Genomic DNA, 17,783 nt, shown 5'->3' on the forward strand with positions numbered 1-17,783 from the left:
ACCTTGGAGGTGAAACTGGACATTGACAGAGACGCAGAGCAGACAACATCACCCCGGTGACCTGTTACCCATTCTACTCAACTCTGCTGACTTTAATGGAACTGAATATCAGGCATGTTGTATAATGAGCAGCCAATGTATTTCTGCCTAATCTTTTGTCCTCCTCCTCCTCCCTCTCGCCCCCCGTCCTTCTCCTCTCCCCCAACGTCCTCCTCGCCTCTCCCCCTCGTCTTCCTCTTTTCTTCCCCCTCCTCTCCCTCCTCGTCCTCTTCCTTTCTCTCCTCTCCTCCTCCTCCTCCTCTTCCCCCCATCCTCCTCCTCTCCCCCCCATGATCCCCTCCTCTCCCCCCCCCCTTTTGACTTCCTCCTCCCTGCACCTCCATCAGTTATCCAATCTGACCCCCAATATATCCTGGGGGGGGGGGGAAGTAGGGAAACACCTACCCCTAACGTCATATCTCCCCTTTACGTTGAAATCACTGTCCAAGGCTGGGAACTCACCATTGCTGGGGATAACAGAGATGCCCACAGAAAACGCAACATTTTCGTAGGAGCATTTTACACAATCCTGATAAAATAACAAAACTGGCTAATTACATTTATAAAAAGTGTAAAAACCTCATCAGTGCCTATGCCACATAAGAGTTGTGACACACACATACACAACAATCTGCTAATAAAAAGGGGAATGACCATAAATTAGAACTACATAAACGACAGAAACATAGAATCACAGTGCAGAAGGAGGCCATTCGGCCCATCGAGTCTGCACCGGCCCTTGGAAAGGGCACCCTACCTAAGCCCACACCCCCACCCTATCCCCGTAACCCAGTCACTCCTCCTTCCCCCTTTTTGGACACTAAGGTCAATTTATCATGGCCAATCCACCTAACCGGCACGTCTTTGGACCGTGGGAGGAAACCGGAGCACCCGGAGGAAACCCCACGCACACACAGGGAGAACGTGCAGACTCCGCACAGACAGTGACCCAAGCTGGGAATCGAACCTGGGACCCTGGAGCTGTGAAGCAACTGTGCTAACCACTGTGCTAGTGTGCCGCCCCCAAAGTGAGAAGCTTCTTGATTGTTGTTCTTCAACGTCGGGCTAAAACACTTTGACACCCCCCCCCCCCCGAGCAAACATTCAAAACAGGAAAATATGAATCAATGTCACAAAGAAACACATTAAAAGCAAGATTCAGTCGAGCCAAATCTGCTAATTGCAGGCAAATCTGTTTTCTTTGCATTTTCACAGTGCTGCAATGAGTAACATTACTTCAGCCTGTAAATTTTACACTTGCAAACTCGGGGAAACGTGTCACATACCCAGAAATAGTAAACCGTGGCTGATATGGGCAGTAAGACACTGGCCATCTATGACAGCTTCTTATTTTAATCCCCATCAGTATAACATGTTGCCAAGTTGCAGCCTGTTCATGATATGCTACCCATGGATAAATCACCTTTCAACAAGGTACATATTGTAAACCTGCAATCTGAGAGGATGCACAATGTAGCATTCACCTTGTAACCATTTCAACGCCTGTACAGAAACACCTGCCGCCTGGTTTAATGGCAAAATCAGGATATTATTCCACTTTCATTCTCTTGTCTTTCACAATCTTTGAAGTGCAGGTTGCCAAAAACAAGAGCTCCCTGTCTCAGCGCAGACAGAATGGGACAATTTAAAAGCAGGTTTATTTATTTCTTTTTTTAAAAAAAATATATTTATTAAAGTTTTTAACAACACAATTTTTCCCCCTTACAAACAATAACACAAAATCGCACTGAGCAAGATATATACATGGCAAAATGGTATATTTACATAGCTTTGTAAACTGGCTCTCAGCCGCACATGCCAGTTTCCCCCACCCTCCATGTTATCTCCCGCTCATCCATCCCCTCAAACAGTCTCTCGTCCCCCCCCCCCCGCCAGGGTTGCTGCTGCTGCTGACCGACCTTCCTCTAACGCTCCGCGAGGTAGTCTAGGAACGGTTGCCACCGCCTGTAGAACCCCTGCGCAGACCCTCTCAAGGCGAACTTAATCCTCTCCAGCTTTATGAACCCAGCCATGTCGTTTATCCAGGCCTCCAGGCTAGGGGGCTTCACCTCCTTCCACAATAGCAAGATCCTTCGCTTGGCTACTAGCGACGCAAAGGCCAGAATTCCGGCCTCTTTCGCCGCCTGCACTCCCGGCTCATCCACTACTCCGAATATTGCTAGCCCCCAGCTTGGCTTGACCTGGACTTTCACCACCTGAGATATTGCTCCCGCCACTCCTCTCCAGAACCCCTCCAGTGCCGGGCATGACCAAAACATGTGGACATGGTTCGCCAGACTCCCTGAACACCTTCCACATCTGTCCTCTACCCCAAAGAACCTACTCAACCTCGCCCCCGTCAAGTGCGCTCTGTGAACCACCTTGACTTGTATCAGGCTGAGCCTGGTACATGAGGAGGAGGAATTAACCCTACCCAGGGCATCAGCCCACAGACCTTCCTCGATCTCCTCCTCCAGCTCCTCCTCCCATTTACCCTTCAACTCTTCTACCAGCGCTTCCCCCTCTTCTTTCATCTCCTGGTGTATTGCCGAAGCCTTGCCCTCCCCGACCCATACACCCGAGATCACCCTGTCTTGAATTTCTTGTGCCGGGAGCAACGGGAATTCCCTGACCTGTCGCCTCACAGAAGCCCTCACCTGCATATATCTAAATGCATTTCCCGGGGGTAACTCAAACTTCTCCTCCAGTGCCCCTAGGCTCGCAAATGTCCCGTCAATGAACAGGTCCCCACAATATTCTAATCACCGCCCGATGCCAGCCCTGGAACCCTACGTCCATCTTCCCCGGGACAAACCGGTGGTTACCCCTGATCGGGGACCACACCGAGGCTCCCACTGCACCCCTGTGCCGTCTCCACTGGCCCCAGATCCTTAACGTTGCCGCCACCACTGGGCTCGTGGTATACTTTGAAGGTTTATTTATTTCTATGTGCACATCAAAATACAGTGTCCTCTCAATCTTTGCAGAGGCCTTGCCGTAACATTATTTAGTAACTGGACAGCTCTTATCCAATTCGAGCTGGTAAATCCAAGGACATAGGGATCGTCTTTGGTTCATGTTACATGTGATGTGTTATGTGCGCTAAGATAACACAGGCTGCAACTCGATGCAGCTTTGACCAAAGGATACTCCAGACGTTGAAATAAGTTCAATGTGATTTATTGAACCATTAGCACAGTTCTCTATGGGTTCGACTCTCCTGCTAATCTTGCTATAGTAACTCAGTCTAACTAACCAGTCTGCTCTAAGCCACGTGGTGGGCGTGATGCTTCTGATCTGCCCCTGTCCTACTCTCTAAGTGTCGCCTGTGGAAAGAGACAGAGCATGTGTGCCCTGTCCTTTTATATGGGTTGTGTAATGCCCCCTTGTGGTAATGCCACCTCTGGGTGTCTTGACTGCTCATTGGTTGTGTCCTATTCGAAGTGTTCATTAGCTGCATGTTTGCATATCATGACATCTCCAGTGCTCCCTCTAGTGTTTACTTTGTAGTGTATTTACATTAACCCATTGTGTATATACGGTGATGTATATCACCACAACATGGGGGCATCCTTGAGAATATTAAAAACATTTTATAGAATTTTCCAGGAATAGCCGACTGGTCAATGCTGGTATAACAAAATACTGAGAATGGTGGGGACGTAAAAACGGGAAGTGCTGGAAAAACTCTGTGGAGAGAGAAACTGGGTTAACGTTGAGTCCAATATGACTCTTTCCCAGGTTCTGAAGGGGAGTCAGACTGGAGCTGAAATATTAAGTCTGTCTCTGCTGGTGTTTATCTTTCATCCCACCCTGCCAATATGTTTTCCTATTTCTCTTCTCCTTCGTATATCTGTCCAACTTGATCTCGGATCATGAATTGTCAGAACTTTGCCACAACTGATGGCAGGTGCCAATGAGACAAGGCGGCTTGGTAAACAGCGAGTTGGATGGTGAAAACAGATCTCACCAGGACGTAGACAGGTTGGCAGAAGTGGCAGAGACGTGGGATTGTCATTTAATGGAGGGAAGTGGGTGGAGAATCTGGGATTGGCTTCTAAACTCAATGGAAATGGGGAGAAACTCAATGGAAATGGGGAGTTGGGACTATTTGGATAAGCTCTTTTAAATCTCGAGGAGAACAAGTCCACAATTTCTTGAAGGTGTGAGTGCAGGTATATGAAACCACAATAAAAAAAACTTACACCCTCTGGTTTTATAAATAGGAATACAAAACACAAACCATAGCAGTTATGATAAATGTGTCCAATACAATTAGTCTAGAGTATTCTGTGCACTCCAGTTTCCCTTCTTCCCATGGAGGAGCACAGGTGCCCCCGGGAACCCAAAGACAAGAGATGTGCAGGAGCAGAGCCCAGGGCACTCCACCCAGGGAATCCTGGAGATATCAGGCCCATCTGCCACCCCCTTCTCTGTGAGCGACACACCTTCAGGCAAGCTGCTCTCCCTCAAAAACGGCTGGGATCTGTGAGCGCCCCAAGATGTAGCCATCACGGACGTTCCCAGGAAATGGGCAAACACCTGTATTACACACATCGTGTGCTCACAAACGAGTGATATCCCCTACAGTTCATAAATGACGGCGCATGATGTCATGGAGGCCACGTGGGCGCAATTGACCACACCCTAACGTTCACAACGGTGGTAACTTTGAGGGCCATGTGCAGTGGATGTCTTCCCATTTCGTTTGGTGTCAGTTCCTGGTCCAACATCCCCGGGGACAGTCTTCACCGGCCCTGAAGCTCCAACATCTGCAGGAAGGATGCCTGATGTTGGAAGACCCTTTGCCAGTAGTGTCTGCTACGAGGCTCCATCACCTGCGGTGCTGCTCCTGGAACAGATACGGCACTGCTCCATGCCACACGCGATTCAACCAAAACATTTCTAGAGTTTGGCAGAGTGTTTCCTGCCGGCGTTTTTAAGGTGAGATGCACACCGATATTCACCCACACTTTACTGTTTTTTGGGGCCTTGGGGAGTTTCTCCCTGGTCAAGCCTGCACTTCAAATTTTGTTCAGCACTGGGGAGATGAACCGTGAGACCGGCTCCTCAGATATCGGGACGCCATTTTAAAAGCGTGCCCAGTACTCTGAGTGAGCTTCAGGGTCCCCCACAACCCCCCCACCCCCACCCCCCCAGCCATGGACAATGTCAGCCTGCGCAGACATGGGCTTTCCCCCCACCCCCTCCCAAGTGAGGACACCCCGCTATGGGGTCCCCTTTTCAGGCCCCCCCTTTCAAGGGCATGGCCCCCCCTCAGGCCCCGACCATTGGCAGTGCCAAACTGGCACTCAGGAACCCTGGCATTGACAACCTGGCACCTGGGCCAGAACGCCAAAGTGAGCGTTGAGGATTCCTGGCCGAGCCCTGACCCTCGGACCTCCGCATTAGTGCCCCTCCACTAAGCCTCACACCCTCCCCTCTCACAATATAGTCACTTCCCCACGGTTGTCCCTCTCAATTCCATCTGGATGAGGTTGAGAAGGCCCTCAAGAGTATGAGTGGCCCCTTACCACCGACCATTCCGCAATCCCCCAACCCTGATGTCGGGTGACACATCAGTGGAGTGGCTACATGGAACCTGCCCCTGCAACCTCATGAGCGATCTCAAAGACGCCGCTCCCCCCACATCACCGATCATGACCTAGAACGGGGCGAGTGATGGCAGACATTACCAACACGCCTTGCATAGGCGTACATATCAGTGTTATGTGTGTAATTTTCATTTCATTTCATTTCATTTTCATGTTTATGCTTGTTAACATTTAAGTATTGGAGTTCAATGCTATGGGCCAATGCTTTAACGGGTTAATATCTTGACTCCAATCAGTGGCATTGATGTTCAGCTCTGCAAGTTTCATTGCCACTATTGACCAGTCAAGGATGAGGTGGCATTTCAAGAACATGATTGTCTCTTGCAGCAGACGAGGGAGAGTTGATTTGAGTAAAGCCTGCAGTTAGCACGATAAACACATCGCCAGAGGGCACTCTCATTATCCATCAGCCACAGCCATTCATCCCAACACTAATTCCCGACAGTCAAACTTGCCTGTCCATTTGTTTTGGATTTCCAAGCAGTTTAACCCCTTTGTCCTCACAGTGCTGCCGAAGTGTGGGGTTCAACTCAACCCGCCCTGAGAGAATCTACCCTGAGGAAGAGATGCACGTCATTCCTGAATCCCCCCAGCCTGGCCTCTCATGGAACCCCCAGCCAAGAACGTCACAGTCACCCCCAGTGCTGACCCTCTGCATGCACTTCCTGCCACCCACATTCCAGCTCCCACTATAGAAGGGCACAAGCCCAGCAAAGAGGAAAGAGTGGGGGGACGGTGCTGGAGTGAGTGCTCAGTAATTGTCATAATATACACCAGTATATCATGGTGCAGATACACACACACTGATGGACACACAGCGGGACCAATCAACACACACAGCACCGCAGCCAATCACCAGTTAGAGCACACTCACTATAAAGACAGGGGGCATCAGAGTTCCCGCTCATTCGGGATGCAGCCTCCTACAAGGACAGAGCTTACAGCTTACAGCACAGATCTTCACCATGTGCTGAGTGCATAGACTGGTTAGGACAGGCAGAGGTCTTTAGTTTAATCTAACATCGCGTTAACCCACAGTGAAAGTATGTTCAACAGTTTCTAACTTAATAAAATAGTGTTGCACTATTTGAAGTGTTGGTGGCCTGTATGTGTTCCACGGAGCCACAGCACCCAACACATCAGTAATGACACGCTAATGTATTGTAATGACGTTCCCAGGCTTCCGCGGCATGTTTCCAGTCACTGCGCCGGTGGGCAGGATGAATATTGGAAATCTCGACGGACAGATTCCCGTTTTCCGATTCTCTTTGGAATTTGAGCCCGTGCCCCAGATCCCACGCACGGCCTGTGGTGCTGAAAATCGCCCCCTGGGAGAATGAAATGTCGCGACTGGTCTTAATCCAATTGAACTCCATCCACTGTCTCAGAGAACCTGATCGCTATCAAGTTAAGACGATTTCTTCTCTTACGTTGAAGAGTGGTGAGTATCCGAGATTATTATAATCACCAATTAATTATTGTCAAATTATTGCATGAAAAATGCACTCGCTTTTGTAGTGAATGATGAAAATCCAAAAAACCGGTGAATCATTCAAAATAACCGAAAACATTTGTGAAATGTAAAGGTGGTGCACCTATTTAAGCATCTTCAAAAGAAACTGACATTCAGAGCAATACTGCCAAACCTCTCAATTGATTGCCTCTTCAAATGATAGAATCACTGAAAACAAAAAATTCATCCCATCAAGCTTGTGCTCATTTCAGATCGACCAAAACTAACCTACTCTAATCTGTTTGTTCTCTCCCTGTACCCTTTTACATGCCTCCTTTTCAAAAATGTATCCAATTTTCTTTTAACTAACGTACAGCAACCGCTTGTAGTAAATCAGATTCTGCTCTAAGAACCTGGTGACCCAAAAATATGGGTCACAACCTACCTTATGATGGGCTGAATGGTCAAGCAGGAACCTTTATGACTCTTCGAAAGAAACACATTTTTAAGGAAAAAAAGACAACGCACCTCAAAAATCTGCAATGGGAACTTCAAGTACTAAAGCAGACAGATTTGCCATCTTTCTCCTCAAAAATCTATCTGCCAAATTTCTGCTCTTGTGAAACCTCTCTGGTTTCACACCCGACTGTCCATTACTCCTGTGGGAACCATCATAGCAAGTGCCAGCAGGCTATTTGACTGCAAGGCTCATTGCTATTCTGCTCTCACCCCCCTTCCACACATTGAGGGAAATTTATCATAATACATATTTTATTAAACCATGGTACTGGGGGGGGGGGGGGGGGGGGGGCGCGGGGGGTGTCAGGTGGCGCAGTGGTTAGCACTGCTTCCGTACGCCGCTGAGGACCCTGGTTTGATCCCGGCCCCAGGACACTGTCGGTGTGGAGTTTGCACATTCTTCCCGTGTCTGCGAGGTAGGTGGATTGGCCACGCTAAATTGCCCCTTAATTGGAACAATTTACAAAAAACCATGCCACTGAATACTAAAGCGCTTATCAGCCAATTTGAGTACTGTTAACTCAATTTGCAAACTTTGCTCATAACAGAGTTGTTTTTTAAGTACTAGGCCTGAAAAACCAACCAACAGTTCATCAGTGAATGTTTCTATGCTTTCAGCCTGAAACACTGGGATTCAGGAGCACCCACAAATATGTCTTACCTTGCTTCTTGAGCTGCATGTTTACTTCTGTTTCGAGACTTAGATCCTGATTTTCCATCTCCACCTTTTGGCCAAGGCAGCTGCTCTCTGTCGCTTTAAAGTCAGGTTCTAGGTAGGTTATCCCCAAGTCAGCTGATTTTGAGAAGGAAGGATTCCTCTTCGCCTCAGATCCCAGATTTTCCTTTGCCTGTGGAGTCGACATGGGATCCTCGCTCGGTGTGGAATTCCACGTGTGCTTTGCTTGGAAACCTGGAGCAGAGGTTCGAGCAGGAGCAGCGACTTGGACGGTCTGTGGCTGGGCCGCCAATCTGAACTGGGCCATCGGATGAGCGGTGCGCGAGCTGGACTCTGCAGTCACAGCAGGGGGAGCGAATTCCCCGGAATGCTGCATATTACTGCGCACGGAGATCTTGGAAGCAGCCTGCTTCGATCTTGCTGAGGAAACTGGGGAAGAACTTCCACTTGCCACATTCTGGCTCATTTGTGACCTTGGCTGCGTTCTTACTGTAATACTGGTGTCTGCGATCGGAGTCTCCAGAGCTTTATTCATGGAGTCAACAATATTGTTGGAAAAATAATTATTAGGCACTGACCTTTCTCGTGGACTGTGCATAGAATTCAACCGGAAACTGGAGAAGGTGTCAGCTGAAGTGACCCCCGGCTCTCTCTGTCCCATTCTTGCATTTGGCCCTTGGCCTGGCATAGTGCTTTGTGCAAGCTGAGACCTTGCCACGGGATGCAGAGGTGCACTCGATTTAAGCAATAGATTGGGTGGCGGTTTGTTTTCCAGAGTCAGGTCTTCATCGGCAATGTGCAGAGCAAGGGATGGCATGGAAATGTGACTGGCTGTGCCTGCATTCCCAGAGGCCGGAGGTGACTCCACCTCTGGAGGGAACATGTTTCCCTGTGAGGAATGTTTCTTCAAAGCTGCCGACGGCGCCAAGTTTGCTTTAGTACCCAAATCATTGTGTCCCACTGGACTTTGAAGTGGGCTCGACATGTAGTTTAATCTTGAAGACGGCGAATACACAAGGCTAGATGTCGAACCATGCAGGCGGTCATTACCGATATCAGGCCTGGAAGAGGGAGTGAAGCCATTTGGGTTTATTGTGTTCTGGAAGGAGGAGACGCGAGCTAAAGTGGCAGCTGTACTCCCGTTAGCTCTGGGCAGCGGTTTGGAGCCTTGATTGAAGGACTGGCTTGAAGTAATTTTTCTATATTGGGGTGAGCCAGGCGCTGGACTAGAACTTGAATTCCTACCGATCCTCGTGTAACAAGAAGGCGGAGAAGGAGTGCTGGGAACAAAGCTTTCAGTGGCCTTGGATGACAACATAGGCACTGGGCCAGGAGTAAAAGGAGAGTTCAGCGGAGAAGTGGGTGAAAATGATGGTCCATCATCTACGTCATCAATCTCAAAAGATCGTTTCAGAGCTGTTGAAGAGAAATACAAGACGATTTGTTTAAAAATGAAACACTGCAATAATTTCATACATTGTAAAAATGAGACTAGGAGACTCGGTTAAGGACATGAGGCCTTGGTCGCTCTCGAGCATGATTGCACACGGTAAAAGAGCAAATCCGTCGTGTCACCCAGTAAGTAACTGGAGCCACAGTGGGCATCATTTGAGGACAATTGCAGAGACCTGGGACACGATTCAGCGGACTCAAGTTGAAGCCTGCTGAATGGCTTGTTTAGCGGGGTGTTTCTCAGTGTCTGCCGTGCTGAGACAGACCTCATTATTCTTTTTTTTAAAAAAAAAATTTTTATTAAAGGTTTTCATAAAATATCAATAACAAAATGAAAAAGGAGCCCAACAGGGTTAAGTACAGACCACAGTCCAGAAAAACAACACTCCATACCCCCCTTCCCCCATACATAAATAATAAATTAACATTAACACCCCGACTTAATACAACAAGTATATACAACCCCTCAGACCCTCCAGTGTAAATAACAAAAACAAAAAAATAAAGTAACCCCCCCACCCCCACTCCCCGAGTTGCTGCTGCCATTGACCAATGTCTACCGCTCTGCCAGGAAGTCTAAGAACGGTTGCCACCGCCTAAAGAACCCTTGTACCGACCCTCTCAAGGCGAATTTCAACCTCTCCAATTTAATGAACCCTGCCATATCGCTGATCCAGGATTCCACGCTTGGGGGCCTCGCATCCTTCCACTGAAGGAGAATCCTTCGCCGGGCTACCAGGGACGCAAAGGCCAGAATTCCGGCCTCTTTCGCCTCCTGCACTCCCGGCTCCTCTGCCACCCCAAATATTGCGAGCCCGGTTTGACCCTGGATCCTACCACCCTCGCCACTGTCCTCGCTACGCCCTTCCAAAATTCCTCCAGCGCTGGGCATGCCCAGAACATATGGGTGTGATTTGTTGGGCTCCCTGAGCACCTAACACACCTGTCCTCACCCCCAAAAAACCGGCTCATCCTTGTCCCGGTCATGTGTGCCCTGTGCAGCACCTTAAACTGTATGAGGCTGAGCCTCGTGCATGATGAGGAAGAGTTCACCCTCCCTAGGGCTTCTGCCCACGTCCCATCCTCAATTTCCTCTCACAACTCCTCCTCTCACTTACCTTTTACCTCCACCACTGAGGCCTCCTCCTCCTGCATCACCTGGTAAGTTTCTGAGATCTTCCCCACTCCCCCCCCCCCCCCCGAGAGCACCCTGCCCTGTACTGTGTGTGGCTGTGGCCGCGAGAATTCCACCACCTGCCGTCTGGCAAACGCCCTTACCTGTAAGTACCTGAAGGTGTTCCCCGAGCCCGTACTTCTCCTCCAGCTCACCCAGGCTCGCGAGCGTCCCGTCCACAAACAGGTCCCCCAACTTGCGTATCCCTGCCCTGTGCCACCCCGCAAACCATCCACCTGTTCTTCCTGGGGCGAACCGGTGGTTCCCCCGTAATGGGGTCCCCACCGAGGCCCCAACTTCCGCCCTGTGCCGCCTCCACTGCCCCCAAATTTGGAGGGCAGCCACCACCACCGGGCTCGTGATATACCTCCTTGGAAGGAGCGGCAGCGGCGCTGTTGCCAGCACCCCCAGACTCATACCCACACAAGACGCCATCTCCAGCCTCTTCCATGCAGCCCCCTCCATCACCCACTTGCGCACCATCGTCGCATTGGCGGCCCAGTAGTATCCACAGAGGTTGGGCAGCGCCAGTCCCCCCCCTATCTCTACTCCACTCCACCCTTCTCACCCTCGGAGGCCCTCGCGCCCACATAAACCCCGTTATACGCCTGTTAACCCGCCTGAAAAAAGCCTTCGGGATAAACACGGAGAGGCACTGGAACAAGAACAAAAACCTTGGGAGCACCGTCATTTTGATTGACTGCACCCTACCGCCAGGGACAGCGGCAACGCGTCCCACCTCTTGAACTCCTCCTCCATTTGCACCACCAGCCTTGTAAACTTAAGCCTATGCAGGGCCCCCCAGCTCCTGGCCACCTGGACTCCCAAATACCTGAAGCTCCTCTCCGCCTTTTTTAGTGGGAGCTCGCCAATCCCCCCCTCCTGGTCCCCTGGATGAACTACGAACAGCTCGCTCTTCCTCATGTTGAGCTTGTACCCCGAAAAGTCCCCGAATTCCCTAAGAATCCTCATTACCTCCGGCATTACTCCCACCGGGTCCGCCACATACAGCAGCAGGTCGTCCGCATAAAGTGACACCCTTTGCTCCTCCCCACCACGCACCAACCCCCTCCAGTTCCTTGACTCCCTCAGTGCCATAGCCAGGGGTTCAATCGCCAGTACGAAGAGCAGGGGGGATAAGGGACACCCCTGTCTCGTCCCTTGGTGCAACCTAAAGTACTCGGACCTCTTCCTGTTTGTGGCCACACTCGCCATCGGGACCTCATACAACAGCCTAACCCACCTGACAAACCCCTCCCCAAACCCGAACCTCTTCAGCACCTCCCACAGGTACCCCCACTCTACCTTATCGAAGGCTTTCTCAGCATCCATCGCCACCACTATCTCCGCCTCCCCCTCCCTTGCCGGCATCATGATAACGTTCAAAAGCCTCCGCACATTCGCGTTCAACTGCCTCCCCTTCATAAATCCTGTCTGGTCTTCATGGATGATCTGCGGCACACAATCCTCAAGGCTAAGACCTTCGCCAGCACCTTGGCATCTACGTTTAGCAAGGAAATCGGTCTGTAAGACCCACACTGCAGGGGATCCTTATCCCGCTTCAGGATCAAGGAGATCAGTGCCCGGGACATCGTCGGGGGGCAAAGCCCCCCCCTCCATTCCCTCATTGAAGGTCCTAACTAACAGCGGGCCCAACAGGTCCATATATTTTTTATAGAATTCGACCGGGAAACTGTCTGGCCCTGGTGCCTTCCCCGCCTGTATGCTTCCTATCCCTTTGATCAGCTCCTCCAGCCCAATCGGGGCCCCCAATCCCGCCACCAGTCCCTCTTCCACCTTTGGAAACCTCAATTGGTCCAGGAAGCGGCCCATCCCTCCCTCCTCCCGTAGGGGCTCGGATCGGTACAATTCCTCATAGATGTCCCTGAAGACCCCATTGATGCCAACCCCACTCCGCACCACACTCCCTCCCCTGTCCTTAACTCCCCCGATCTCTCTAGCTGCACCCCGTTTCCGAAGCTGATGCGCCAGCATCCGGCTTGCCTTTTCCCCATACTCGTAAATCGCCCCCTGGGCCTTCCTCCACTGCACCTCCGCCTTCCTGGTGGTCACCAGGTCGAATTCGGCCTGGAGGCTGCGCCTCTTCCTCAACAATCCTTCCTCAGGTTCTTCCGCATACCTCCTGTCTACCCTCACCATCTCCCCCACCAGCCTCTCCCGCTCCCTCCGCTCCTTGTGGGCCCTAATGGAGATCAGCTCTCCCCTCACCACCGCCTTCAGTGCCTCCCATACCATCCCCACTCGGACCTCCCCGTTGTTGTTGGTCTCCAAGTACCTCTTTATACTTCCTCGGACCCGCTCGCTCACCTCCTTGTCCGCCAACAGCCCCACCTCCAAGCGCCACAGCGGGCGCTGGTCCCTCTCCTCCCCCATCTCCAAGTCCACCCAATGCGGGGCGTGGTCCGAAATGGCTATTGCCAAATACTCAGTATCCTCTACTCTCGCTATCAGCGCCCTACTCAAGATGAAAAAGTCGATTCGGGAATAAACCTTATGGACATGTGAGAAGAATGAAAATTCCCTAGCCCCCGGCCTTGCAAATCCCCAAGGGTCCACCCCTCCCATCTGGTCCATAAACCCCTCAGCACTCTAGCTGCCGCCGGCTTCCTACCCGTCCTAGACCTGGAGCGATCCAATGCCGGATCCAGCACCGTGTTAAAGTCTCCCCCCATTATCAGGCCCCCCACTTCCAAGTCTGGGATCCGACCCAACATACGCCGCATAAAACCCGCATCGTCCCAGTTCGGGGCATACACATTGACCAGTACCACCCTCTCTCCCTGCAACTTACCACTTACCATTATGTACCTACCGCCATTATCTGCCACAATGCTCGACGCCTCAAACGACACCTTCTTTCCCACCAAGATCGCCACCCCTCGATTTTTGGCATCCAGCCCTGAGTGAAACACCTGACCTACCCACCCTTTCCTCAATCTTACCTGGTCTGCCACCTTCAGGTGTGTCTCCTGAAGCATAACCACATCCGCCTTGACAGACCTCATTATTCATCCGCACTTTAGTCGTTTTTTTTGGCCGAGGCGAGGAACTTCCAGTCAAGGCCACTCTTAAGTCATTTCCTGCACTGGTGAACTGAGCTCATGGATGACCCATGGATCGGCAGTCTCGATCTTTTGTCCGCCCTCTGCACCCCCACCGCAGCCTCAGAGACCTCCACATCACCTTCCGGGTTCCTCGACCAAACCCTCACCCTACCTCTCATGGGCAAGGGTTCGACCCCTGGCATGGGCAACCTGGCACCTGGGAACTTGTGGCAGTGCCCCTGCTAGCCTGGCAGTGCCATCCAGGTTGGCACACCCAGGTTGGCATTGCCAATGTGCCAGTCTGGCATGGCCAAGGTTCCCTGGCACCGGATGGAGTGCCAGGGTACCACCCTGCCCAATGCCCCACCACCCAGGGGCCTCAACTCCCCAGAGAGATCCCTCGAGCTGCTATCACGACTGGTTCATGATTTTGTGAACCATGCCCATCGGCGCCCGGTTGAGGTCTCGTTGGCGAGGCTGGTGAATCCTGGGCCCCGGGTGAATTGAGCGAGCGCATATTTAAGTGCGCCCAATGGCTCAATTAAATATGCATGCCTGGATCTCGCTCAGCGTGACGAGATCCAGATTGCGACACGCCGCGAGATTGGAGCGATTTTGAACATCGCAAATCTCACTGCAGGCCTCTCGTGAGATTCAACGTCCCGGCACCAAGTCAGACGGGACGAGACCACTGAATTGTGCCCCCTAATTTCTTATCTGCATCATGTTTCTGTTGGAGTAACACCAAGGACGATACAGTAATACCAGGCAGCATGGTGGCACAGTGGTTAGCACTGCTGCCTCTGCGCCAGGGTCCCGGGTTAAATTCTTGCCTGGGGTGACTGTCTGTGTGGTTTGCACTTTCTCCCCGTGTCTCCGTGGTTTCCTCCAGATGCTCCGGTTTCCTCCCACAGTCCAAAGATGCGCAGGTTAGGTGGATTGGCTAGGCTAAATTAACCCTTCGTGTCTAGGGATGTGCCGGTTAGGTTACGGGTCTCGGGCGGAATGGATCGGTGCAGACTCGATGGGCCGAAGGGCCTCCTTCTGCACTGTAGGGATTCTGTGATTCTAATAAAACTCTGGCAGGAAAAGAAGGTTAAAGTTGTTCACGGAAAGAAGCAGTCACAACTTTGCGTAATGGATAGTTCATAGAATCGGAACGGTTACAGTAATGGAGGTTGCCATTCAGTGCATTGTGTCAATGCTACCCCTCCCCTTTGAACATTGCACTCCATCTTGCAACTGTAGATAGCTGTGCTGATCTGACTGCCTGGAAGTTGTTGCTGATGCATTTCCAGTACTTTATCCACTTTTAGAAACGTTCTGAAAGCTAACCGTTTTTCACCACACCGGACTTCCCCGTGACAACGCCCTTTACTTTAATTAGTTAATTTTCTCTCCTCCGCTCTGTATGGCAGCAAAGGCGCAATATAAATGTCAGTTCTGAAGGAGTCATCTGCAGTGTTTTGGGGATGTCAGCAGTCTAAAAGCAAGTTGTAACACTGCCTCTTAACCCGAGGCTTGCTAGTTCAGGTGTGTGAGCCGCTCAACCCTCTGCTCTGGTTTTTGCAGTTGAGCCTATGTATCGAAGTCCTTGGCCTTCAAATCTGCCCTAATCCTCCTCACCTTACAGCAGGGACACCTCTCATTAGTATTAGTTGTGATTTGAAGAAGTTATTCTGACCAGACCACCCCTCTTTTCAGAAAAGCAAACAGCTGAGAGGCAAATATGTAGGATCACTCAGAATTGGGTAGAAAGGTTTTATCAGTAACACAAACAAGTTGCCTTCTCGGCACACATCAAGATCACTGGTTTGGTGAATGAGGAGAACCATTAACAAATGTCCCCGAGCATGGATATTCCCCACTTGAAATTTTCATTGAAATTAATTTAACTTAAACTAATCGGTGTCGCTTCGATAATGCGACATTAATAAATTGTTTTACAATGCTGTAATTCTTCAAAAGCAATTAATACACCCTGTTCATACTGGCCTACGACTCACTCCGTGAAAGAAGTCTTCCAACCTGCCAGCCTCGTTTTTCTGCAGACGTGCAGTACATCAATCCTCTTTTTTGGCACTTTGCTCCATTTAGGAACAACATACTTTGTTAAAACTTTATAACTTATTTTTTTCCTGTGGCATAATTTGTCCTTGGAGTGCCTGTACACTAATGACTACTGTGCACACAGTCTGACAGTTCAAAAGTGTTTTGAGGTCAGTCATTAGCAAGTTCAGTATTAGTTTGTAAGGAATTTGGTGTCTACATTCAGATACAGCAGTGCGTTTGTGAAATCAAAGGTGAATAGGAAAGCCTCTTAACTGCAGCATACATTTGATTTGGGGCACCACGTAGTAATGTACAAAACAGAAATAGGGAACATCTATTATATCTATTCAGAGACGAGGCAAGTCAGGACAGAGCAGGTTCTCCATTAAGCGTGCAGTGTTTTCTCTTTAAACAAAATGTGATTAATTTCACACTAATTCATTTAGAGAACAACTCAGTTCAAAGAGATATGACTGTCCAATTAGCACAATGAACTATAATTATGAACATCTTAACAAAATATCCCTTACAAGAGACACAGAACAAGAATGGTGGAATCTGAGCAGTGTAATTTAGCCCAACTATCAACTCTGCCAACATGTTTAACACCATTTCACATGAATGAATAAAATATAAAATGGGGATCTTTTTTCAATATGCAAACAAACTAAGGATACAGGCACCCATCTGTTGCTTGACATTAAGGCATAGATATCGGATAGCTCAAATCTGTAAATATATAGGTGAACTGTTATTAGTTTGGAAAAAAGTGTGAGTTTTGTCAAACTTAAAATCACTTTTATGCTTTTAAGGTTTGAGTGTTTGCCAAGACATTGGTGGGCACTTAATGATTTTGAAGGCAACCAATCTTTCACGAATTCTTTGAGGAGACAACCTTTTATTTTACGCAAGCAAAAAGGCAACTAAATAAATTGATAGTAGACCCTACACTGATTGAAGTTCTGGTTCACGCCTCACAAATCAGAGGGCCTATCAGCAAACCAATACAAGATAAAGGGCTAAATCTTCGCCGCCTTGCGGCGCTGCAAACGGGAACCGCGATCAGGCAGATAATCGGGCATTCAGCCAAATGTGAGGTCCTCGCCATGCTCCGGGAGGCTCCCCCTGGTGGCGATAACAAGTTTTGCAACCCTGTGCCAGCGGCAGCTTGCAAACCCAGCATTTGCATGCAATCAAATGTGATTAGCGGGTTGGACACAGCGCTCCACCCTTCCGTGATGCTCCGCGCCTCTCTGACAGAGGCCTTGCGGGTGTGAATTACTACAAGAATCGACAAACAGACTGGGCGCCATGGCTGTGGAAGCGGGAGGCTAAAAACACTGAAAAACCATTGAAAACTGTCGGGCGTGATGGGGATTGGATGCCCGTGCCGGGGGCAGTAGCATGTAGACTTTGGGTCTCCCTCAGGTTTGGGGTGGCCTGGCTCAGACTACCATTGCTGAAGTTGTCTTTTAAACGCACTCCTGTGATGCTACTTACAAGCTCCAGGCTGCCCACACTGTTGAGCGCTGCCTGAGTCCTTCAAATGCTCAAAGAGCCTCTGGTCACCTGGGCGCCCACCCAGGCCGCTCCTCTGAACACCCTCATACTCCAGCTGTATCACCAAGGGCCAAGCTCAATCAGGAGCCCACCAGATGTTGGCACTCCTCAGAAGCGCTGCCCCATTGCAGAGGAAGCAGAGGATCAGCAGAGCTCACCCCAACCAAAGGACACCTGT

At 50.2% G+C, this 17,783-nt stretch overlaps 1 protein-coding gene across 2 annotated transcripts in view; it reads right to left on the bottom strand.

Annotated features, from left to right (window-relative positions):
- LOC140394417 (neuronal-specific septin-3-like) overlaps window positions 1-17,783 on the bottom strand; it is a 479,015-nt gene that overhangs the window by 387,260 nt on the left and 73,972 nt on the right. For both annotated transcript variants that reach the window (XM_072481671.1, XM_072481670.1), the window contains exon 2: window positions 8,288-9,718. In XM_072481671.1, coding sequence (XP_072337772.1) covers window positions 8,288-9,718 — 1,431 coding nt within the window. The remainder of the gene's footprint in view (window positions 1-8,287; window positions 9,719-17,783) is intronic.

This window comes from Scyliorhinus torazame, chromosome 17, assembly GCF_047496885.1.
Source record: "Scyliorhinus torazame isolate Kashiwa2021f chromosome 17, sScyTor2.1, whole genome shotgun sequence".
Lineage (NCBI taxonomy): Eukaryota > Metazoa > Chordata > Chondrichthyes > Carcharhiniformes > Scyliorhinidae > Scyliorhinus > Scyliorhinus torazame.